This window comes from Topomyia yanbarensis, chromosome 1 (genome assembly GCF_030247195.1).
Source record: "Topomyia yanbarensis strain Yona2022 chromosome 1, ASM3024719v1, whole genome shotgun sequence".
Classification (NCBI taxonomy): domain Eukaryota; kingdom Metazoa; phylum Arthropoda; class Insecta; order Diptera; family Culicidae; genus Topomyia; species Topomyia yanbarensis.
In genome coordinates, this window is record NC_080670.1 from 173,578,277 (window position 1) to 173,604,416 (window position 26,140).

General features: G+C 42.4%; 1 protein-coding gene, 1 long non-coding RNA gene and 1 pseudogene across 2 annotated transcripts; 2 read left to right on the top strand and 1 right to left on the bottom strand.

Moving 5' to 3' along the window:
- LOC131676093 (uncharacterized) overlaps positions 1–13,915 on the top strand; it is a 43,200-nt pseudogene extending 29,285 nt beyond the window's left edge.
- Positions 13,916–14,040: 125 nt separating this feature from the next.
- Positions 14,041–15,071, bottom strand: LOC131676412 (uncharacterized). Its single transcript, XR_009303175.1, has 3 exons — positions 14,935–15,071; positions 14,702–14,870; positions 14,041–14,590 (listed from the first exon to the last, which is right to left on the bottom strand). It is a non-coding gene; the product is annotated as an uncharacterized LOC131676412 (long non-coding RNA).
- An 8,526-nt stretch (positions 15,072–23,597) lies between these two features.
- On the top strand, positions 23,598–25,192 carry LOC131681657 (uncharacterized). The gene is made up of 2 exons (XM_058962594.1): positions 23,598–24,837; positions 24,889–25,192. Exon 1 carries the CDS (start codon positions 23,795–23,797, stop codon positions 24,671–24,673), a length of 879 nt encoding a protein of 292 aa, XP_058818577.1. The 5' UTR covers positions 23,598–23,794; the 3' UTR covers positions 24,674–24,837; positions 24,889–25,192.
- Positions 25,193–26,140: the final 948 nt, after the last annotated feature.

A 26,140-nucleotide genomic window follows, 5' to 3' on the forward strand; every position in this document is an offset into this window, starting at 1 on the left:
ATTTTTCACTAGTGGTCTATCCCCCACAAGCTTGTTCATACGTCAGTGGCGCCATAATTTCAAATAAGGCCACAGTCCCAATTAAAAATATATTTAAAATGACCGTTAAAGCGGGCGAAACTTTGTCTTTAAGTATTATGTCTGTTAGTCTGTCTGCGCTATTACTAACAGCTTGTCGATTGTAAATTTTGATTTAAATGCGATTCTTTTTCGTCAAATAGAACACTCAAAATTTGCAAATTTGTTCAACAGCAACAATACCAACCGTTACGGATTAGTTAATACCCTAAATTTGTAGAAATATTTATGCAACATTAAAAACAATGACAACTGCCGTTGAAAATCTAATCCTGAAGCTCGTTAACGTTATGGCTTTTGTTGCGATTGTTTCAACTTTCTCCATTATAGCGTAGGCATTTACCATCCTACACCAACCGTTTCAGCTAGTACATTTCGGACAGAATAAGAGACCGACGCTCAGTTGGAGAGCGAACAACCGCCCTAACTGCCACATGCAAAAGTTAGCGAACGAAATAAACCTACCGAATAAAGGTCCGTTTTCAATTGGCGTGGAAATTTGTGGATACAATCGAATGAAATGGGGTGCTATTCTCGGTTTCATTAACAGTTTTTTGTTCTCAGATTCCAAAGAAATAGTAGGAAGGCTGTAGATGCCAGGAGGAACTTTTAATCGATTGTATTTAACGATAAGAAATGTAAGGAACTAACTACTCTATTAGAGATGTGTAATTCCGAAGAAATATTGAATGTTTGGATTGGTGCCAAACCAACATTGGATTAACAGATTGATGCTGCATACTAAAATACTTGAAAAGTTGAAGTAAAGGGTGAAAAAACAACATTTTTTCATGCGCAATTTTTTGATAAGTTAGCTGACTGGGTTGAGTCTACAAATTTTGTGATTATCGTTCAAAAGAGATCGTTTAGTCAGGCAAACTTATCGCTATTTAAAGGGCGAACACGAAATTATTGCGATACCGACAATGTCATGCCAATTTTCTTATAATGTTTAAAATCAAACCAAAATTTTAGGGTAGTTTTATACATATATTTACTTCAAAAATCAAAAGAAAAGTTAATCGATGGAGCCTTGAGTGTAAAATTGAACGCATTTTCGCTTGATGCCCTCCATCAAAGTCTTTACAGTGTCATCCGGTACCAGTTTCTCAGTTTTTTTCCATTTTCTTAACATGTCCTTCTCGTCTTTGACTGTCTTCTTGCTCTTCCGAAGTTCCCGCTTCATCATTGCCCAGTACTGCTCCACCGGGCGCAGCTCCGGACAGTTTGGCGGATTCATGTCCTTTGGAACAAAATGGACAGAATTGGCCTCATACCACTCCAGGACACTTTTAGAATAGTGGCATGATGCCAAATCTGGCCAAAATAGCGGAGCTTCGTCGTGCTGCTGCAAGAACAGCAAAAGGCGCCTCTCGAGGCACTCAGATTTGTAGATCTCGCCATTTACTGTGCCCTTTGTCACGAAAGGCTCACTTCTCAGTCCGCAAGAGCAGATGGCCTGCCAAATGAGATATTTGGAGGCGAACTTTGACATTTTCTTCTTCTTAAATTTGTCGTCCACATAGAACTTGCTCTTGCCGGTGAAAAACTCCAACCCCGGAGTTTGCTTAAAATCGGCTTTTATATACGTTTCGTCGTCCATCACACAGAAGCCATATTTTGTCAGCATCTTCTCGTAGAGCTTCCGTGCCCAAGTTTTAGCCGTCGATTGTTGCCGCTCATCGCGGTTTGGGAAGTTCTGTACCTTGTATGTATGTAGTCCAGCTCACTTCTTTGCATTCTGGGCGTAGCTCTGCGACATGCCGATCTTTTTAGCCAAATCACGGCTTGAGACGTTGGGATTTGCTTTAATCATCCGCTTCACCTTTCCCTCCGTCTTTTTGTTCTCCGGTCCCGGTTTTCTTCCAGCTCCTTTGCCGTGGTCCAACGTCAACCGCTCCTGGAACCGCTTCAACACTCTGGAGACGGTTGAATGGTGAAAGTTCAAAATTTTCCCCAACTGCCGGTGCGACAGGTCAGGAAATTCCAGGTGTTTGGAAAGAATTTGTTCTCTCGACTCGCGTTGGTTCACCTCCATTTTCGTTGAATCGAAAAACACGACTTCGAGTTTGACAGCATGTAAACAATACACATCAATGAGAAAGTGTGCAAAATTTGGTTGATTTTTACCCAATGGTAAAAAAGTTATGCCCTGTTGAATGCGTCGCAATAATTTCGTATTCGTCCTTTACTGCTAAAATATCATTTTTTCAGAAAAACCTCATTTTTGTTATAGGGGACACATACCACTGTTGGTACATTCATTAGTTTGTAGAGCTCATGCAAAGTAGGCGCCCTAATAGAGGTGGGATAAACACAGTAAAACCTCAAATAAACTGAATAAATTATAGAAAATCAAACTAAAAAACAAATGAATTTCAAAAATAATTAAAGCAGAAAATTAATAAATTCAAGAAATGAGTAGAACGATTAATATTAGTGGTTGGTAAATGACTGGACAATGCGTTATATAGACCGGTAATTCGCCATTCCTTAGCCTCTTGTTCAGTAACTCCTATCCCTACCTGCCCGCGGTACCAGCTGCGGTACGAGTAACCATACACTCAGGCAAAAAATACAGAGAATTTCATAGGAATATCGTATAATTTATAGCCGCAAGTAGCACGTATGTAAATCATGAGATTATCTTATAAAACGGCATTTATTTGATCAAATCAGTTTGCTATGATTTCATGTTCCATAAGGCATCTTTGAATTATCTTAAGACAATATTATACATTTCTCTTATGTTTATGAGAATCATAAGATGCTCGCATGAAATTCGAACGACTGGCATATGCAATAACTTATAAAATGTTAAGGTAATCATACAAGTCGTATGTTTTTCATATTAATCTAGTTTTACTACTTTTCTAGTCATCATAAGATGAATCTTATGAATTTCGCTATGTGTTTTGCCTTAGTGTAGGAAAGATCGGGTGGGACCATGGTCGTATGCTGACTGGGAAGGGAGGGCTCCTCTTTTCGGAGGGTGAGTCCATTCGAGCGTCTGTTTCCCATGTTAGGGGCGACCCAAAACAGCGTCTGTTCCCCATGTTAGGGGCGACTGATGTACCGTCCACGAGCCAGTGTGGGACTCTAAACAGAGCTGACGCGATGGTCCTTCGGCGAGACAGGGGGTTGAGGAAGGCCCAACAAGCCGCCCTGGAAAACTAACCGTTACGAACAATGCAGAAGAATACACGAATCGGAACAATCGGCAAAGACCTATGCGACGAAATAAGGACTACGATTGGAAACTCGGAACATGGAACTGCAGGTCACTCTGCTTTCCAGCTTTCGACAAGATAATCTACGATGGACTCTAACCACGCAACTTTGAAGTCGTGGCACTGCAGGAACTTTGCTTGACAGGACAAAAGGTACGGAAAAGCGGGTATCGGGTGGCTACTTTCTACCAGAGCTGTGTGGTACCACCAACGAGCTGGGGACCGGCTTCGTAGGGTTGGGTAGGATGCATCAACGCGTGATTGGATGGACTCCGATCAACGCAAGGATGTGTAAGTTGAAAATCAAAGGCCGTTTCTTCAACTACAGCATCATTTCCATCATCAACGTACACTGGCCACACGACGAAAAGGAAGCGTTCTACGCGAAGCTGGAGGAGGTGTACGACGGCTGTTCGCAACGGGACGTGAGAATCGTCATCGATTATATGAATGCTCAGGTAGGACGGGAGGCGATGTTTAGACCGGTAATCGGGCCAAACAGCTTGCACACCGTATCGAATGACAACGGCCCACGATGCATGAACTTCGCAGCCTCCCGTGGCATAGTAGTCCGAAGTACCTTCTTCCCCCGCAAAGATATCCACAAAGCCACCTGGAGATCACCTGACCAACGCACCAAAACCAAATCGATCACGTTCTAATCGACGGGCCATTCTTCGCTGATATCACCAACGGTAGGTACGAACCTACCGCAGTGCGAATATAGATTCGGACCATTACCTAGTTGCAGTATGCATGCGCTCAAAACTCTCGACGGTGTACAACACTCCTAGTAGTCGGACGCCAAGGCCCAACATCGCGCAACTTCGGGACGCCCAAGACTACGCACAGCGGCTGTAAGGAGCACAACCCACGGAAGAACAGCTGGGCGCAGCTACTCTTGAAGATGGCTGGAGGGAGATCCGTTCCGCCATAGGAAGTACTGCTATAGCGGCACTAGGTATAGCGATTCCGAATCGAGGAAACGACTGGTTCGATGACGAATGTAAGCAGTTAATAGAGGAGAAGAATATAGCACGGGCGAAGATGCTGCAGCACGGAACGAGACAGAATGTGGAGCGATACAAACAAGCACGGAACAGGCAAACCTCGGTCCTCCGGAGAAAGAAGCGCCAACAGGAGGAACGAAATCGCGAAGCGATAGATCAGCTGTACCGCGTAAACGGCACACGAAAGTTCTACGAGTAGCTGAACAGTTCGCGCAAAAGCTACGTTCCGCAAGCCGGCAACCTTCTTACGAACGAGTGTGAGGTGATTAAGAGGTGGAAGCAGTACTATGACGAGCACCTCAACGGTGAAGCAGCAGAGAACGAAGGCGGTATGGCAACGGATCTTGGAGCACGCGCAGAAGACGATCTCCAAGAAGTCAAGGAGGAGATCGGTCGGTTGAAAGCAACAAAGCTGCTGGTGTAGATCAACTACCCAGCCAGCTATTAAAATACGGTGGTGAAGCATTGGCTAGAGCGCTGCACTGGGTAATCGCCAAAATTTAGGAGGAGAAGATTCTTCCGCAGGAGTGGATGGAGGGTGTCGTTTGAACAATCTACAAAGGGGTGACTAGTTGGATTGCTGCAACTGCGATCACACTACTTAGCACCGCCTACAAGGTCCTCTCCCAAATTCTTTGCCGCCGAATGTCACCATTTACAAAGGAGCTCGTGGGGCACTACCAAGCGGGATTCATCGGTTCTCGGGCCACCACGGAACAAATATTCGCGATTCGGCAGGTTCTGCAGAAGTGCCGCGAATACAACGTGCCTACACATCATTTGTTCATCGATTTCAAATCGGCGTATGACACAATCGATCGAGATCAGCTATGGTAGATAATGCACGAGTACGGGTTTCCGGATAAGCTAACACGATTAGTCAAAGAGACGATGGATCGGGTGATGTGCGTTGTTCGAGTATCAGGGACACTCTCGAGTCCCTTTGAATCTCGAAGAGGGTTACGGCAAGGTGATGGTCTATCGTGCCTGCTGTTCAACGTTACGTTAGAAGGTGTACAAATGGCACGATCTTCAGGAAGTCCGTCCAGCTTCTTAGCTTCGCCGACGACATTGACATAATGGCACGGAACTTTGAGGCGATGTCGGAAACGTACATCAGACTGAAAGCTGCAGCCCTCAGGATAGGACTTGCCATCAACGTTTCGAAGACAGAGTACATGAGAGGAAAAGGTTCTAGAGACGACAATGTGAACCTCCCATCCCGAGTTCGGATTGACGGTGACGAAATCGTGATGGTCGACGAATTCGTGTATTTGGGCTCACTGGTAACCGCCGAAAATGATACCAGCAGAGAAATTCAGAGATGGATCTTGGCGGAAAAGGTGAAAAAAAATTGATGAGAAATTTCACATCTATCTTAAAACTTAAGACAAATTTGATTTTTGTAACAGGAGCAGCACTCAACAGTTGGATCAGGGACAGGAGAGAGTAGGCAAACTGGAGATTGGCGGCATGAGTTAGAGCCTCACACTACCAAGATGTCAAGGAACGGGTTGACGTGTGGAATTCTGCCGAGAGGGAACTCACCGTGTAATATTCATACGCACTTTTCAGTGGGTTCGTCCGTCTCACTTTCGCAATAGCTTGGTTCTTCTCACATTCTCGTTCGCGGGAACAGCGATCGTACAGAAGTTCTGAACGGTGGGCACGCAGATGTATTCGTTCGCCCCGCTTGTTTTTTCTACTGACGATGCTTTTTCGGGGTAAAAAAATCTTTGAGGAACGCCTTTTCGAAACGCGCAAAAAACGTCCCGAAATGACAGCAATTTCATTAATTTATTTAGTTCAACATCAATTTCATGATAACACTGAATCAACAATTTGCCTCCACAATACTCGATTTGTAGCTGCAGCTCTCCAACGTCGGTTACGCCCAACACTCGCCAAATCACGTTCCACCTGGTCCGCCCATCGTACTCCCTGCGCTCCTCGCCTGCTTGTACCAACCGGATCATTAGCGAACACCATCTTTGCAGGATTGTTCTCCGGCATTCTTGCCACATACCCTGCCCATCGTATTCTTCCAGCTTTAGCCACCTTTTGGATACTGGGTTCGCCATAAAGTGCAGCGAGTTTGTGGTTCATCCTTCGCAGCCACACACCGTTCTCCTGCACACCGCCGAAGATCGTCCTTAGCACCCGTCGCTCGAAAACTCCTAGCGCTTGCAGGTCCTCCTCGAGCATGGTCCAAGTCTCGTGACCGTAGAGAACCGCCGGTCTTATAAGCGTTTTGTACATGGTGCATTTGGTGCGGGGTGAATCTTTCTTGACCGCAGTTTCTTCTGAAGCCCATAGTAGGCCCGACTTCCACTGATGATGCGTCTTCGGATTTCACGGCACACGTTATTGTCAGCCGTTAATAAGGATCCTAGGTAGATAAAATCCTTCACTACCCCGAAGGTATCCCTGTCGATCGTAGCGCTGCTTCCTACCCGGATCCTGTCGTTTCCGGTTCCGCCTACCAGCATATACTTTGTTTTGGACGCTTAAACCACCTGTCCGACCTTCGCTGCTTCGCGTTTCAGTCGGGTGTACAGGATAATGTCCATGTCGTCCGCGAAGCATACCAATTGGCCCGATTTCGTGAAGATTGTTCCCGGCTGTTGAGCTCGGCTCGTCGCATCACACCTTCCAGAGCGATGTTGAATAGTAGACATGGGAGTCCATCACCTTGTCTCAGTCCCCGTCGAGATTCGAATGGACTGGAAAGTTCACCCGAAATCCTTACGCTATTTTGTACACCGTCCATCGTAGCATTGATCAGTCGAGTCAGCTTCCCGGGAAAGCTGTTTTTGTCCATGATTTTACATAGCTCTACGCGGTCGATACTGTCGTATGCCGCCTTGAAGTCGATGAACAGGTGATGCGTTGGGACCTGGTATTCATGGCATTTCTGGAGGGTTTGCCGTACGGTGAAGATCTGGTCCGTTGTCGACCAGCCATCGATGAAGCCGGCTTGATAACTTCCCACGGACTTATTTACTTTAGGTTATAGACGACGGAAGATAATCTCGGATAGCACTTTGTAGGAGGCATTCAAAATGATGATCGCTCAGAAGTTCTCACACTTCAAATGGTCGCCTTTCTTGTGAATTGGGCAACTTTTCCGGGCCCAACTTGATGAGTTGTGCTGCAATACCATCTTTGCCAGCTGCTTTGTTGTTCTTGAGCTGTTGGATGGCATCCTTAACTTCCCTCAACGTGGGAGTTGGTTCATTTCCGTCCTCAACTGCACTGAGGTAGACAAATCCTCCGTCGTTGCCTTGGTCATCTGTACCTACATTCTCCTCGCCGTTCAGGTGTTCGGTGCTGACAGCAACTTATGGAAGAGTTTTTCACATCACACACGACGAACCGACTGAATAGAGGATCCAGGTATACTCACTTTGTAATATTAATACTAATATTAACCCTATGCTCATGTTGTTTGTGGTTGTTTTTAAACAACTATAACTTTTGATTAATGCAAGATTTGGTCACAAAATGAAATTAGGCTAATAAATGTAATGGTTGCCTTTCATTTGAGTATTAACAGTTACAAGGATCAGCTCTAAAACTGAAGTTATTGCAATTAGTCTAATTGGGTTCCGATGGAGCAGTGCTGCCAGGGACAGTTTTGGCTGGCTGGATGTTGTTGGCTCGAATCAAAACTTGTTGAAAGTAAACAAAGTTCATTCCGTAGCATCAAACTAGCGCCCAAAAGGGCGAAATCGTTAGAGATCAACGGGGTGCTGGAGCGTCGCCAAAAAAATTTTATTTCCCAGATTAAATTTTAGGAAACTTCCCAGTTAAGCTCAGCCGAAATGCTGGCTGGTTCTAATACGTATTCCGGCCCGCCGCCGTCGGAAGCAAGCGAACCTGTGATCCAGGGGCTATCCCTAGTTTAAATCCGACTGAGCAGCACGCACAAAAGCGGTGTGGCGTAGCCACATTGGGCGGTGGATTCAAAATAAAATCGGCAACGCTAGTAAAATGTAAACACAAATGAACCTATCGTCAATTGACATTTCGACGAGTTTTGATACGAGCCAATAATAGGGGCCCGTTTACGGAAAATTAACTTTTCATATATCTTCGTTATGTTGCAATATTATCGAAAACTGATAAATTTTATCAATTTAGGCTGTCTTCGGCTACGTTTTCCACGCAAGTGGACTATTGCAAATATTCTAGGAGAATTGTATTGAGCATTGGGCGGTAAAAATTGAACAGCTCCTAGCACTGCGAGAGAAGCACCAATCTTTATGAAAAAAGGCTTTTCGTGTTTCTTAACCACAGTTTTCAAGAAAAAATAGTTTTAAAACCCTACATGCACTAGAAAAAAGTTGGGCATGAAAGGGTTAATATTATTATTATATTTCGGGATTTTTTTCCTAGTACCTTAAAACAAATCTCATTATAATGTCGGATAGAAATGTTGCAAAGGTCAAATAGAAGAAAAACTGATGCTGGTTTTCGTTCGAAATATGTGGAGAGTTACTTTAAAAAAGGTCACATAAACTCCGAAAAACATGACACAAAAAATAAGTTTATGCTAACGCTTCTAGGCACTGGAACGACTCCCCCAATAAAAATGAACTATACACGTACTATAACCCCTACGGTAAAACCATTCCTTATATAGCTTGGATGATATTCTGAACACGTCGGTAAGCTATTTAACTATAAGACTTTTATTAGGATCCGGCAGTTCGATTTCAATCTTTTTTTAAGTTTGTGTGAAGGGTAACGAAAAAACTAGTTTTTTTTTGTTCTCAAAGATGGCCTTTCTTAATTAACCCTACACGCAGAATTTTATTTATGCATCGATAGCATACTTTTCTATCTGCCTCTCGTTTGTTCTGCTGTAAATTTTATGCATTGGAAAAATTCGGTCTGTCCCCTCATTGAGTGCTTACTAGAAGTATATGCATGAAAATGTATAAAGATCACAGCAGAAGAAAAGAGACGGGAACAGAAATGTATGTTAACCATAGAACGTTGCACTTGTGTTTTCCACCTTAGAACGTTCAAATGTACCCCACGTGTTTAATTGCAATTTTCGCAGGTAAAATGCAAGCAAAAGAAATGTATTATACATCATTTTCTTCGTTTTTTAATTGCAAAAACAGCTGTGTAAGTGAAAGTACGGAATTTATTAAATCAATGATACATAAATTGGTTTGTACAAAAAGAAAAGTGAAAAAATCGCGGTTTTGATTTTTTTCACAAAAATTACTATAACTTTGCTAATTTTTAACCGATTTGAACAAAAATCAAATGATTCTAAAAGTTGAAAGAATGGTCTAGAAACATAATAAAAAGGAATTTCGACATTTTTGAAAAAGTGCAATTATTTGGAAGAGTAAAAGTTTAAAAATCGGGTTTTGGAAAATACCATGAAATGGGATGGAAATTGAAATGAAAAAAATATTTCTAACCAGTAGTACACTAGTAACACGCAACGTTACAGTTACAGCAGTTACTGTGCACAAATTATACTTGCGAGCCATTGTTTTGAAAAACTATAAAAAATAAACAATAAAACAATAAAAATCTGCAAAAATGAGAAAGATTTCTTTTCCACTTCAAAATTAAATTAATTGAATAAATGATTTAAAACGATTATGTAACACAAATTTAATTGTCACTTATATGGTAAAACAACCAGTATTTAAACTGGTATTGCCACGAGTCACATTTGCACGGACAGAATGAAACCTGACGAAACACTAACGGCAACCGTACACTGGGGTACAAATGTACCTCACGCCAACTTTGACACCTGCTCCCACGAAAGCTATAAGCAAACTGGCTATAGCACCTTTTCCTACTCTTACTAGTAGCTCTAAATTGAATTATGGTTACGGTCCCAGGTCGATAAATGCCGAATTCTCGTCTTCACACGGCTCCAAAAAAGGCGTGGGGTACATTTGTACCCCAGTGCCACGTTCTAGGGTTAACTGTGCATATTTTTGTTTATCAGAGTAAATGATAGGCGATTTGGAGATAAAAGCTGAAGAGGATGTGATCAAACAACCCGTCAAATAAAACTTGGTGACGTAGGATCTAGCGTCGGATTGACGAAATATTAGCTGAGCCGGAAAATCTTCTACAAGAAAAACCTAAACTATCTAAACACAATATCCATTTTCCAATGAAGAGCTTGACTTGTTTTTTATTTACCCTCAAACATTCGATTGGACGGAATCAAGCTGAACCTGTTAAAGGAAAACACGGACTGCCGCCTAATTAAACAAACCGGTTTCTATTTGTGAACAATATCCCCGTCCTATTTAAATACGATTGGTAGACGAAAGTATCTGGCCGATCTGTTTGCTGGTAAATCAATCTTGTATTTTCAGGTATTCAACCCCTTGGGCAAACATATTTGTGTTTTTATCTTACTATTTATATTGATCAAATGAAACGATGTAAACTGTTTTGGGTCATATTACAAGAGAAGTGAAGACAAGTTCCGGAGTTTAACGTTTTCGATTTTGCTTTGTTCGGATCAAACATATCATATTGTTTATTGTAGATACACATCATGTAAACAGTGGAATACAGGAACTATAGATTTCTGGAAACATTCGTCGTTAATCAAGCAACTTGCAGGTTTCTTTCAATCGTCCATAATCAATTCGTAAGATTATTACTTCTACCTACTGTTTGAAATCACTCTCATAAAGTGAACGAAATATCCTTTGCATAAAAGGAATTGTACAGTAGTGGGTAAAAATATAGACAGTAGACTGGTTCAATTTTTGACTTTTAGCTCCACCAGACTCTACTTATTCCTTTTATGGCCCTTAGTAATTGTGCAAATTTTGGTACCGATCGGTTGTGTCTACGGACCCTCCAAAAATTTCAAAGTTTATATGGAAGTTTGTATGGAAAATCGGTTAACATTGAAAATAAATTCTTAATAAATCACCTCATCAATCAATTAATCAGAACACTATACATTTCTAAAGGTATTCTTCTACTGAACACATTCGGGGAACATTTCAAGTTTATGAAAATTCGCTGAGAAAAGTTATTAACTAAAGAAGTAGCATGACTTCAAAACAAGTGGATTTTATTATTAATCATAGCAACCCTGTTTGAATAGCTGTATCTGCCATACGCGAGAGCTGGGTGGTCACCCAGTCAAAAAGGGCAAGTTGCTGGCTAGCGGGGGGCTATTTGCCAACTCGGATGCGCTAATTGCCCTACAATTTGCCAGCAATTTGCTGGCAATTAGGGGGCTATTTTATATGCAACATTAATAAAATCCACTTGTTTTGAAGTCATACTGCTTCTTTAGTTGATAACTTTTCTCAACGAATTTTCCTAAACTTGCAATGTTCCCCGAATGTGTTCAGTAGAAGAATATCTTTAGAAATATATAGTGTTCTGATTAATTGATTGATAAGGTGATTTTTTAAGAATTTATTTTCAATGTTAACCGATTTTTCATACAAACTTCCATATAAAGTTTGACATTATTGGAGGGTCCGTAGACACAACCATTCGGTATCAAAATTTGCACAATTACTAAGGACCATAAAAGGAATCAGTAGGGCCTGGTGGAGCTAAAAGTCAAAAATTGAACCAGTCTAATAGACAGTGTATGTGAGAAATAAAAAAAATTTGAGTTTCTGAAAGACTACATATTAAACTTTAAGGAGTTATTTCAATTTATGACAGTATTTTTGGAGACCCCGAGCCAAGGGGCGTGACACTTCCAATAACTCATAAATTATTATACAATTATAATGTTTTTGTAGATTTATAGACGATTATAAAATATTATAATTTTATAGACAGCTTATACTTATATAACTTTCGAACTTGTTTTCGAACTTATTCTCAGTGTGCGGTGAATTTATGTCAGTTGTCCCTTTTATTTGTTTACATTGTTGATATCAAGACGTGCATAACTAAAATTTATGGCATATTCGTTTTTGACTTTGCACTACACCGGTGTAGTCGGTGCTACACTCATTCAAACTTGGGTGTAATCAGTCTATCTCTTTGCACTACACCGGTGTAGCACCAAGAAAAAACGAAAACGCCATTAAAAAATGGAACACCTTTGTACCTGCGCCATAAAACAAGATATCCGGAAAAGATCAAAGAGGTCAAATTGCTCATGGGACAGCAGGTACGTACAACAATGATACTAATCCTCAAACCACTCTTAATATATTCCCACTCTTCCAGAATGTAGAACAATCCTCTCAAAGGTTCTATCATTGAATTTAAGCAACATCAGCAAAAACACTGAAGGTAGTATCATAATCTTCTGCCTGATTTGGAAGCAAACGGAAGAGATTGTGGAGCTGTTGAAGAGTAAACGGATTGATTGTGAATCGTATCATGCGTGTCTTTCGCTGAAGCAGAGGCGAGAGGTGCACCAAAGCTTTGTCCGAGACTGCATTCAGATTATTGGCCACGATAGTTTTCGGAATGGGAATCGACAAACCGGATGTTGGACTGGTCATTCACTATGGTGCGTCGAAGGATTTAGAAAGTTATTATCAGGAAGGGCGGTAGAGCTGTCCGGGATGGACAACCATCCAAGTGTATTATGTTTTGGAGTCGCGCTGGTTTCAAAACACATGAGCTACTACGAGAAGATAATCAGGGATCGACGAGAGCGATAATTATGATTTTAGTAAAGACACGGAACATTTGTTGTAAGCTATCGAAAGTGGTGATACAGGTATTGCGCTGCCGATCGCACTGCTGCGCGGCTCCAAAAGCAAGAAACTATGATCATTACTTGAAAATACCTGTCAGGGTCTCGGGAAGTCAAAGTCACGAAATGAGGACCGGTGGAAACCATTGACCGTTTTGCTTGAAAGAAAAGGATGTTTTAGAAAAATGGACTACATGTGAATAGTTTACTTTTATTCGCATGTTCGAGCGCAAGCACTGTATGATACAACATCGGACTTTCAAAGCCGGCCAAAGGCGCTCCCAAACCTACTACCGCTACCTGTAAGTGGAAGTTCTCGTATACTGGAGCAATCAGTTGTGCAAAAGCAGGACTTTATTCAGGATATGGTGAATATTCTCTTGAAAAAGCGCTCCGAACTGGCCACCGCTTACGAATGTATGCCCTATGTGATTGCTTCGAATCAAGCCCTTCACCAGATGGCTACCATTGGACCGCTGAATTTGGAGGAAATGAAGCATGCCAAGTTAGATGAGTTCTCTGATATTATGATTCAAAAATTTGGCAAAGAATTTTTGTCCTCCATTCAGCAAAAACTGAACTTTTTACCTGGTACTGTAACAGCAGTGATGGATTGTCTGTCATGCACTGGGATTTGAAGCGGAGCCCACTGTAAGTTATCATCAACCCAGCAAACAACTTGGAAACTCTGGTTGGAGTGTCCCTCAGTGGCGGATATTGCCAAGATTCGAGGCTTGTTAGAGACATCGATTGCTAGCCATTTATATGAGGCAATCAAACATGGCTTTCCTTTCTGCTGGCAAGAATTCGCCCGAGTGGACGTCGATCGCAGGTCGTTTGAACACATCAAATCGAATCTTCCATCTGCTTTGATATGGATAAAATTTCTGCACTGGATCAGGCAGTGATAAAAGGCGGTGATGCGTCCTTTGGCGGAGGCTCCAATGTTCAATCCGAGAGTACTACGAACAATACTTAGAAATCAAGGAGAATCATTGTTTCGACACAAGGCATCAAATGCATTTTGGAGGTCATGTTTCAAATAAATGTTTTTTTAGTTAAAAATATGATTGAAGATAAACCGGGATTTTTGTAAACCTTGCTATTGTGTGCAGTTGACCGGTTGTTTTCTGTTACTGTTGTTGAGCGATTCTAGCCAATTCGATATGAAGAAATGTAATTTTTTGAGCGCGATATTTGGGATTATTGCGATACAATGTACTGATCCTTTCCAAAATATAAAAAAATCAGCTTGCTGCGGCATTACTACCGACCGGTCGAATGGTGAAGTTTCAATTTGCTGCTGCTGTGAAATATAGGTGATTGGCGCTGACATAGTGGCTGTATCACTTGGGATGGTTGAATTATCGGTGCTAATACAGCTATTTTAGTATAAGCAAATACATATTTGTATTTGGTATAAGGAACTGGTAGAAAACAAAATTGTGATTTGACAAAGATGCGTTTTTGTGTCTGGCTACGATTTAACTGAAGCACAAAAAATCCCTTCCGAGCACCTTACTGTTGTGTTTGTGGTTAACCGGTTGTCTTCTTACTGCTGTTGAACGATTTGTGGCCAATTCGATCTGAAACAGATGTGATTTTTTTAGCGCGATCTTTTTCTTCAAAGGATAGGATTATTGCACTACAATGTACTGAACAAGGTACTGATCTGTTCGAAATTAAAAATGACTCACCTTGCTGCAGCTGCTGCACTGACTGAATAGCGGTTCCTCCTGCTTACGGTGCTCCTGGTTGTTAGAGCAGCATTGCATACTGTTGCTGTTGTGCCTGAACGTGCCGTTGCTGTATCTGCTGCTGAGAAATCTGGGTGACGATAGTTTTAATTTTTGCTTGTTGTTACAGCTGCTGATGTTAATTACTGGTTATTTGCGTTTGACCATGGATATGCGCTGGATCATTGTCTTACCTTTCACGTTTGAAGAAATGAACATGGTTTTGCCTAGTAACGGAATCGGTGATGATGTTGTTTTGCGGGTTCTAAGCTGTGATGGTTATGGTTCTTTTTTCAGGGAACCATGCATAAATTTGACAGGTTCTAAGCTGCCGTCAAATCGGGTTTGATTAATAGATGAGGGGACAAAATAATCGTGAGTAAAAAAAAGAACTATGTGTAAATCTAAAAGCGTACCTACCATTTTTTTGTTGATGCAATACTATTTTTCTTTGTTTTTTTAATCACACCCGTTGCTAAGACTACTATGGTAACGGCTGTTCGAATTTTTCTTTTCGAACTTTTAACAATTCGAATACAGTTATAATTTTTATAGACAAATATAAATAAATATAAGGAAGCATAAAAAATATAAAACCAGTGGAAATATTTTTATAAAAGAGTGTCACACCCTAGCCCCGAGCAAAAATTACATGGTCAAAGTTTTTATTGTTTTAAGAGGTAGTGGCTCTGCCTGTAATGGGGAGCTTTAGATTATGTGGATTACTGCATTTTCTGGCATAGATTTTTATTGTAAGGTAATATATCAGATTTATGCATTTTTTATCCCCATAAACGAAAAAAAGAAAGTGATCCGAGTTTTCTACTCGTCTAGCTGACAGCAAGTGATGTCAGTTACTGACGAGTAGAATACGAAACACAAAGATCCAACTTTTTTATTTTTAAGAGTAGAAAACAAGACAAGGCGAGGTATACTATAGTTTGCAAATGACACTTGGGATCACAAACATATTGGGTTCTTTGCGGACACAGTTAACCTCACTTTTCTTGACAGTTTGCTAGTCACCGAAAAGTATTCAATTGCGGACTTCAAAAGTGTTGGTGCAGACACCATATTTTGTTTTTTTAAATAGTTCAAAAAAGTTTACAGTTTAAGTTAAAAAGGACACCCGCTATTAATGCTCAATCAAAATAAAATTATTTCAAAAAGATCTCTAAATGCATAACTGCCAACAAAATTGGCCTGTACTGTATATCGCTCAGTCAGCGATAATAAATATTCGAACGAAATTTTCATTCAACAAATAGCATATCTCTGCTAGCCGCGGCTAAAACAGACAAAAACTCCATCCTTTTACTGCTATCCAGAAGAACAAATTCAACATCGACGGATAGAAAAGAAAGAAAAACAGTTTCGAGTAAACTACCTGCGGGTACAACTTTTGTCCCTCTATCCAGCGACAGCGGCATCCGTTTCATATTGTTTCCGGACAGTTCCGTGCAAGGATCTGCCAAATTAAGCAATGGCTCACAGCACACAAAAAACACACGAAGGAGCCGCCGGAGTTTCCACGCAAGCCCCAGCCTGGAAGGGGGTTTTCATATCGTTCACAATGTCGTCGGTGACAGCGAGTGCAAACTAACTATACACCGTTTGTAGAGATGAGTTATCCTAGCTTTCTCTCCGTTTGGCAACACTGTGGTGGATACGTTCGGGTCTGCAATGTAATGGAGTAGCGGCGGCTCCTTGCCAATGCTTGGTCTTTTATAAACCAGCGAAGAATAACAAACATAAAATTGTGCCAAAAAGCACTATCAAAACACGCTATTACTTCGACAAAAAGATAGACAATAAACATAAGAAAATGAGGAACTCATCTGAAGACAAGCATCCTGCTCGTTATTATAACTCACGTCACAATGAAGGATTTTTATTTGTTTTTATCCCGTTTCTTTGTGAAAACTAATTTCGTTAATGTAAACTATGAAATGTGAGGTTTTAAGCGAAGTTTCCCCAAGCATAATCTGGCATATTTTGGCAAAGTGGATATGTACAATGAACATTTGTTGGAAATGTTTTTAAATTACATTTACTCAAAGCATTCGAAACACAGTCTGTCGCATTTTCCCGCAAAATGTCATCCGTCATTGTATTTTGAAGTACGGATCATCGTAGGCTTTTGTTTTTGCATTTGCTTCTTGTCTGACAAATTTTTACAGCCATCTTTGTGCAGCTAGCATCGATACCATGCAAATCAAAGCAAAGAGTCCGTTATTCTGGTACATTCCTGACATTTTTGAGCAATGTGGGATTTTTCTAATCCAGCAAAGAACGGCGAACTCTCAAGTTCCGACTCCTCGAAATGCTAAAAGCTCGGTTGGAGCCACCAGCAGAATCCGTGAAAAAATGTGAATTTCTTCCACTTTGCCAATATTTGTTTATCGCCTACCGCTGGAATCGCTTTCAAGAGCTACATAATTATTTAAATAATCCTTTTTCTAATGCTGATTTCGTTTTTAGAATCGAGTCGCTCTAGGTTCGCTCTGAACTGTCACTTTTGTATGGATTTAGTAAATATTAGAGCGAACCTAGGGCGACTCTGATCTAAAACCGAAATCAGCATAAGTGATCGTGGCTGTGATGTTTGTACACTTTCATGCATCCGCCATTGTCAGTCGAGCACTCGATCAGCCCCGATCGTCGAAATGGGGAGGTGCTAAATGGTGAGTTCGTACAGCGGTGATCCTCTAGTACCGCATCGTACGTGACTTTTACGCGATTTCAGGTAATTACGAACCGGACCCGAATGCAAATGACGGCGTCTTGCGCCGGAGATCTTCGAGCTATTAGTAAACAATAAAATGTTTTATTTTTCCGCAGTTACCTTACCTACATATTAAACCATTGTGTGGAACCCATGAAGGAAGCATTCGTTTCCCATTAGACCGAAACTGCCGGGTGGTGCTGGTGACGAGTGGGAATAGGAAGAATAAATATTCGTACGTTTTTTTTTTCTCTCAAGCTCACAGCTCAGCAGAACCTGTAGGAGCCACTTGAGCACGTTCCGATTTGGATGGGTATAATATTTTAATTTTAACCTATCGGATGGTCGAAAGTAGACAACATTGAGGGACTGAATGATTGATGAGCCTTTTGAAATCGTTTTATACCTAGTTATCGGACTTAGTCTATTCTGCGATTCGTTTATTAATTTATTAACTGACAGGCCAGCGTGTGGCTTTTTGTTTTGTTGATTGTTTCAGGGCTAAAAAAAATATCTTCTCTGGAGGTGATGTAAAGTTTTTATGTGTATATATAATGTTTTTTATCGAAACAAAAAACGTTTTAGTAATGCTTTGATATCATACACATTTTATTTAACAGACTGCGAGCGTTGGCTAAATTCCGGTTGACGAAAACTAAAGCGAGTATTGAGAAGGTCGATTAACGACGGACCAGATGTTTACTTAAATTTAAAAAATATAACTTGCGGACTCAACATCTCCTTGTGGATTTCAAGGCAGCGTACGATTCGGCGTAGCGAAACGAATTATGACAGATAATGCTTGAACACATCCTTTCCATACTCAACCATTATCTGCCATGGGTAATGTTTGAACACGAAAATTGGAATTGGTATTTACTACCAAAAGGGGAAAAATACTTTGGGCCTTGCGTTCAGTTTGCAAGTCAGAAAACAAAAGTTCGTTGTTTGAGACATTCTGACATATTGAGCTAGTTTGGATTGATCATTACCCTAGTCCCAAGTTGGTGATAGTTACTGATGATAAGAATGTGAACGAAAACAAATCCAACTGTATCGTTCTTTGCGCACTTTTTATCAATTCTTCTATTTTGACGAATAATCGACTGATTTGTATCATATCAGACCAGATTTATCGTCTTCGTGTATGTAATAAAATAAAAAAAACATCACCCATTCATAGCTTTTTCTAAAATAAGGAATTCATTTTAATTTAACTAAACGTTGCTTGTCAAAAAAAACTTGAGTGGGTTGAGACTGCATATTGCTATTTCGGAAAGGAAAATGATGAAAAAATGGCACTTTCCGTTTATCTCTAGTATGTCAGAATTGGTTTTTAGGAGCATTTAAAGATTTTTTGTACTACCAATTATAAAAATAGTCACACGGTGGGATTGAAAATTTCGCAAAATACAAAGTGAAATAAGGAGCTATTTATGACGTACATTTGAGTGCTAAATTGATGGCGTAATTAGTACACAAGGCCACGTTCTCAAGTTGTGCACTTTTTAAGTCAAGAATTCTGAAATAAAGGCTTGAAACCAGTTTTTTCATGGCCAAGATCGCATTATTTCGCAACCAGCAATCAAAAAAATGAGAACGATTTTGTTTCTACTTCAAAATTAAATTAATTAATTTGAATCAATAATTAAAAACGATTATATAACCCTAGTTGTTACTTATGTAGTAAAACAACCAGTATTTAAACTGGTATTGTCACGAGTCACATTTCCACTGACAGCACGAAACCTGACGAAACACTAACGGCAACCGTACACTGGGGTACAAATGTACCCCACGCCAACTTTGACGCCTGCTCCCACGAAAGCTATAAGCAAACTAGCTATACCACCTTTTCATACTCTTACTCCAGTGGATAGGTGCTATCGGTGCCTAGAATCCGGCCACAAGTCGTACGAATGCAAGGGAATAGACAGGAGCAAATCATGTCGTCGCTGCGGCGAGCAGGGTCATAAAGAGCGGGGCTGCACTAAGGCGCATAAATTCCTGTCGTCGCTGCGGCGAGCAGGATCATAAAGAGCGGGGCTGCACTAAGGCGCATAAATGCCTTATCTGCACCGCCAAGAGGCAAACCCGTAACCATGCTATGGGTGGACCTTCGCGTCCCTTCGGTGAGGCCAAGAAGAGGAAGCCGTGAACGTCACACAGCTGAATCTTAACCATTGTGCAGCTACCCAACAACTGTTGTGGCAGTCGGTCTCGGAGCCGAGGACAGATGTCGCCCTCCTATCCGACCCGTACAACATCCCTGCCGACAACGGCAATTGGGTGTCGGACGGGTCTGGGAGGGCGGCAATCTATACAACGGGACGGTTCCCGGTTCAAGAGGTAATACACTCCTCAGCCGTTCTATTGTAGCTGCTACGCTCCACCAAGGTGGTCCATAGAACAGTTCAACCAGATGATCGACAGGCTCTCATCAGACCTAGTGGGCCGGAAACCGGTAGTTATAGCGGGAGACTTTAACGCTTGGGCAGTAGAGTGGTGCAGCCGCTGTACAAATAGCAGGGGCCAAGCGCTACTGGAAGCGCTTGCGAAACTCGACGCTGTGTTAGCCAATAATGGCTCCGCTAGCACATTCCGTAGAAACGGGATGGAGGCATGGATTGTCGTAACGTTTGCCAGCCCGGGTCTGGTTCCAGGCATGGTATGGAGGGTAGACGAGGGCTACACCCATAGCGATCACTTATTCGCTTTAGGATCAACTATGGTGTGCAGCATCCGAGGGCGGGTGATCCCTGTAAGGTACGCGGGTGGAAGTCCAATCACTTCGACACCGCGGCCCTGGGACTGGAGGCCAACACCGACAGTCTAAGCGGGGATGCGCTGGTAGCCGTCCTATCACACGCGTGCGACGCCACTATACCGACGAAAACCCTGCCAAGATACGGCAGACGCCCGGTATACTGGTAGAGTGCCAGGATTGCAGCCCTACGATCAGCCTGCCTCAGAGCTAGACGTAGGATGCAAAGAGCCCGCACCGAGGATGCAAGAGAGAACCGCCGTGAAGTGTTTCGAGCTGTGGAATTGGCCCTTAACAAGGCTATTAAAAGCAACAAGAGAGCGTGTTTCGACAACCTATGCGAGAGTGCCAACGCGAATCCGTGGGGTGACGCTCACAGAATCCTGATGACTAAGACCAAAGGGGGCTCTCCACCCCCAGAACGGTCTCCGGACCGTTGTGCGAGGATAATCAAAGCACTCTTCCCGTCTCCAGCCACAAGCCGCTGGCCACCTGCACTGCAAGACATTGTGGGCGCGGCCGAAATGGTGGCTCCGGTGACGAATGAAGAACTACTCACAGTGGCTAACTCCCTAGCAATGAACAAAGCTCCAGGGCCGGATGGAGTTCTACACAGCGCTCTCAAAGCAGCGATCATAGCGAACCCGAATATGTTCAGGCTAGCTATGCAGAGATGTCTTGACGAGTGCCGCTTCCCCGATAGATGGAAAAGGCAGAAGTTGGTGCTGTTGCCGAAACCCGGGAAGCTGCCAGGCGACCCATCGGCGTACAGACCAATCTGTCTGATCGACACGACTGGCAAATTGCTGGAGAGGATCATCCTCAACAAGCTAACCCCGCACTCAGAAGATAGAGACGGCCTGTCCAGCAACCAGTTTGGTTTTCGAAAGGGTAAGTCCACGGTGGACGCTATCAACTCAGTGATAAAGACTGCCGAGATAGCGATCCAACGGAAAAGGCGAGGCATTCGATATTGTGCGTTAGTGACACTTGACGTGAAGAACGCATTCAACAGCGCAAGCTGGGATGCCATCGCGCTCTCGTTACACCGGCTTAGCCTATCGGTGGGTCTGTACCGGATTCTGGACAGTCACTTCCCCTCTTGGGGTCAAGATCGTCGGCTTTGCCGACGACGTAACCTTGGAGGTCTACGGGGAGTCAATCCCTGAGGTAGAACTAACTCTGTGTGGTAGCTTGGCATCTACTAATGAACGTGTACTGGGTCAGTGCGTAAATTGCATTCTCCATTGTAAAAAAAGTACTCTTACTAGGATCTCTAAATTGAATTATGGTTAGGGTTCCAGGTCGATATATGCCGCTGAATTCTCGTCTTCACACGACTCCAAAGAAAGCGTGGGGTACATTTGTACCCCAGTGCAACGTTCTAGAGCTAGAACACTATATATCTGGCAGCATCGTTATTTGGTGTGCTCGCGACTACCATGTTTTCAAAGATTAAAAAAAAATATTTTTGGGATTCCCGTATCCCGGAAATTAGATAACCGGACTTCCTAGGATTCGGGGATCCTTGACAGACCGAAAACAAAACAAACATGCTTCGCAGCAAAAACAATTGGTGCACCCGCGACAATCCTAATCTAGTGTTCTGTATCTACTATCTGGATAAAAACTCGCCATCTTTATCGTATCCAATCCGAAGAAAATCACTTCGAATCCTTCTCCAACGAGGGCCATTGACAGGTTTCGTACTCGATTGGAATAACACTGACAAATAAATGGTAAACAAACGGTGAAGATCGCGAGTCTTTATCCAGAGGGACTTAGCGTCATTAAGCGAAACGAGCGGGTGTTTTTTTTTGGAGGCTTGCATCACACACGCCAATGGCAAAGTTTAAGATGTGACGATAAATCTCTACGTAAAAATACACTTTTCTTGTGATATTTCAACCTAATAACACATACCTCAACAGAAAAAACGACTTTCTGACCGATCTTTCTTCGAATTCCTCTTGAATATACTGTATATCACTAAAAACAAACTTTGAACAATATTGAACGAGCACACCCTCTAAGAACGGTTGGTTTCAAAATAGTCCAATGAAGGACGTTCGTTGGACCAATTTGAACGACGTCCAAATAACCGTTCAACAAACGTCCATCGTTGGACTCGTGTTGAACGATTTTGAAACAATTTTTTGGACGTCTCAGTGGGCAACGAGACGTCCAACAAATTCGCCAGTGCTGCCACTGTTTTCCACCAGGCAGTATTTGTGACAAAAAGAAGTAATAGCGAAATCAACTCTTTGAAGATTAGAAGAGTTAACGACGCTGAATCCCTCTGGATAAAGACTCGACACGCCAATCGTTTGTTTACCATTTATCTAGGGTTACCAAATGGGCTGAAAGCGAAATAAGGACATCTTGAATTTTGACAAATTTTATTTATCTTTGACCAAAATGTTTTTGGATGAGTGGTGTTAAGAAAAGATTTCCAATATTTTTTTTAGAACAGCGCTTTTTTGTTCTTCTGGGGTCCTAAGAAACTATGCAGAATATTAGGTCGTGGCATCCCGTGTTACATTTGAAATTTGTATGGATATTAGTACGAGAAATCTTTTTTTTTTTTCATTTTCATTTCCAAAAACCAAAGTTCCTTAAGTATAGAACTTATTGATTAAAGTCCATGAAGTAACTAAAAAATTTGACGACTGTTCTAGAAAGTGACAGCTGTTTAAAATTCGATGGTTCGAATTAGAGGACAAATAGTTTTTTTTCTGTCAGCGCTCGACAAGATGAGAAACATGAAAAGTATTAATTTGTAACTTTTCTTCAAGCAATATAATTAATCAATGTTTTGAATCATTAATCTGAACATAACAAATCAAAAGACTATAAGAAAGTTAACAACTAAAATGGCGAGTAAAATGTTTCATTCGCTTGAGTGAATTTAATCTAATTGATTTCAAATATAACATGGATTGAGATTAAAACTAAGGACATTTGAAGTAAAATTAAGGACGCTTTCCCAAATCATCGAAATTAAGGACATGTCCTTTAAAATAAGGACGGTTGGTAACCCTACATTTATCTGTCAGTGTCATTCCAATCAAACACGAGACCTGATGTCAATGTCATTCCAATCGAGCAGAAGACTTGTCAAATGTTGCAATCTGATGAATGAATTTTGGAAAGTATTGTGAGAGTCAGTTAAAATATTTTGAATAAATTTCTGAATTTTTTGGTTCAGTGTATTTTCACCGATTAGTTGTTTGTGTTGATCGCTCCAGTTATTTTTTTAATATTTGACGTGATTTGTGCCGTTTAATCGTCGTTTATCGTATCAGTCGATCTTAAATTTTGTTTGCGCCCTTGGTATTGTGAAGTTGTAAAGTGTTTTCTACAAATTTTGTTTTGTGTCGTGAAAAAGTCCAGTGAAAATCGAGATTGTTTACATCACCGGACCTGTGTGTAATTACCCACAAAAAATTCACGCGCTCATTTCGCCATCTGCACGCGAGTAGAGGAAAGTATTTCCCACCATAACTTGGCGCACAGTGAGACGAAAACGAAAAGTCGGATCTAGGGCGGGTAGAAAATCGGCATTATGACAAGTGCATGCGATCACTGCGCGAAAACCGTCAAATCGGACGATGACTTTATCGAGTGCATGGGATTTTGCAAAAATGTGGTGCATATGCAGTGCGGTAAACAACTCAACAAGCCGTTCTTGAAAAAACTTGCCGAAAATCCAAATTTATTTTGGATGTGCAATGAATGTGTCAAGTTGATGAAGTTTGCTCGCTTTCGCGACACCGTTTCCTCGCTTGGATGTGTTATCGCTGCTATCGCTGGGAAAACGGATGACGTCTGTGCTGAACTAAAGGCAGAGTTATCAAAAAATAACCAGCAAATTTCGCACCTCGCCAGAAAGGTTTCAACAGCCACTCCAGTCCGGCCAAATTCCGGTACATCTCGACCACCTCAGAAACGTCGTCGCGAGGATGGTCCTGATCCGAGCAGTATTCTTGTCGGCGGTCGAAAGCTAGTCGATAATAGCAACATTCTCACGGTTCCTCCTCCCACTCCGTTGCTCTGGATGTATCTTTCCCGCTTTCATCCCAGCGTTAGCAAGGAGACAGTCGAAAAAATGTCCAAAGAAGGGCTAAACTGCAACGAGGAAATAAAGGTCATTCCGCTTGTTAAAAAAGGCATAGACGTCAGTACTCTGAACTTCATATCTTTCAAAGTTGGAGTTCACCCAAAGTACCGTGAAGCAGCTCTTAACCCTGACACATGGCCGCAAGGCATATTGTTCAGGGAATTTGAGGATAGCCGTACCCAGAACATTTGGTGCCCACCGACTGATTTTCCTACGCCTTCGGAAGTCGCATGTATTCCGCTAAGTCAACCCGGCCCATCAACCCTACAGAGGACTCCGCAACGATTGGCAATGCCACTATACCAAGCTACACCGCCATTGTGAAGGAGTGTCGACGCTGATCGCATACTGGGACGCAATGCAGTTGGTACAATGGAAGCCCTCGATCCCCCCGCTACAGTCGAGCCCTTGCAGCCAGCGTTCAGCAGTCGTCCCGGTCCTGTATGTGTGGGTGGAGAAGGGGTCTTCCAAGCCGCCTTTCTCGGCAAGTATTATACAAATTGTAACGATACAACGGTTAAACCGATTCACGCTTCTAGTTCATCGTCCAACACTCGCCGTAAGCTACTACCGTCCCGTTCCTGCTCTCCGCATCGCTCCATCGGGGTTCAACGCATACTGGGACGCACCGCAGTTGGCACTATGGAAGCCCTCGAGCCCCCCGCCACAGTCGAGCAATTGCAGCCAGCGATCATCAGTCGTCCCGGTCCTGTGTGTGGGATGGGTGAAAGGGTCTTCCAACCCGCCACAAATGGCAAGTATACATCTGATCCGAACACTTCAAGCGCTGATGTATTCTTCGCTTCCAGTAATTTGCCTTTTGCTCTAACATCTTGTGACGAGATGTCAACTATTTCTGTCGCCGATGATGATCGCTGCATTCTGGAGCGCGATGCAGTTGATTCGCCCTCTGCAGAGCCTGATCCGTCATCCAATAACATCGAGATTTACTACCAGAATGTTGGTGGCTTAAATTCATCAACGGACAGCTATTTGCTCGCGACCACGGGCTGCTGTTATGACGTCATCGCCTTAACCGAGACGTGGCTCAACAACCGTACTCTGTCTCACCAGGTGTTTGGTTCAACATTTGATGTCTTCCGCTGTGATCGCAATGCCCTCAACAGCCGCAAGACATCAGGTGGTGGTGTACTCATCGCCGTTCGCCATGGTATAAAAGCCCGAGTGATCAACGATGAGCGGTGGGAGAGCTCCGAGCAAGTGTGGATATCAGTGAAACTTGCCGATCGCAATCTCTTCCTGTGTGTCGTGTATTTTCCACCTGACCGAATTCGTGATTACAGCCTGATCGATGTACATCTTTCCTCCGTTTCTTTCATCACCTCGATCGCTGCCCCATCTGATGATATTGTTATACTGGGCGACTTTAACTTACCTGGCTTGACCTGGTGCCCAGCAAGTAACGGATTTCTACGATTGGATATCGAAAAATCTGTGCTTATCAACAATGCCAGTTGTATCTTGGACAACTACAGTAGCGCAACTCTTCGGCAAATTAATAATATCATCAACGAGAACGGACGTACATTGGACCTCTGCTTTGTAAGTGCCCGGGACTACGCTCCGTACTGCTGCGCCGCACCGACACCTTTAGTCCAGCATGTGCGCCATCATCCCCCACTACATCTTGTACTCGCTGGTAACCTAGGAGTGAGTTTTGAAGACGTCTCAAGCTCTATCGTCTACGATTTTAAAAACGCTGACTACGACAGCATCGTTAGCACGCTGTTGGATATAAATTGGGACGAAAATCTTAACAATGATGACGCG

Coding starts and splice junctions, on each gene's coding strand:
- LOC131681657 (XM_058962594.1), top strand. CDS start 23,795: ATGACAAGTGCATGCGATCACTGCGCGAAAACCGTCAAATCGGACGAT.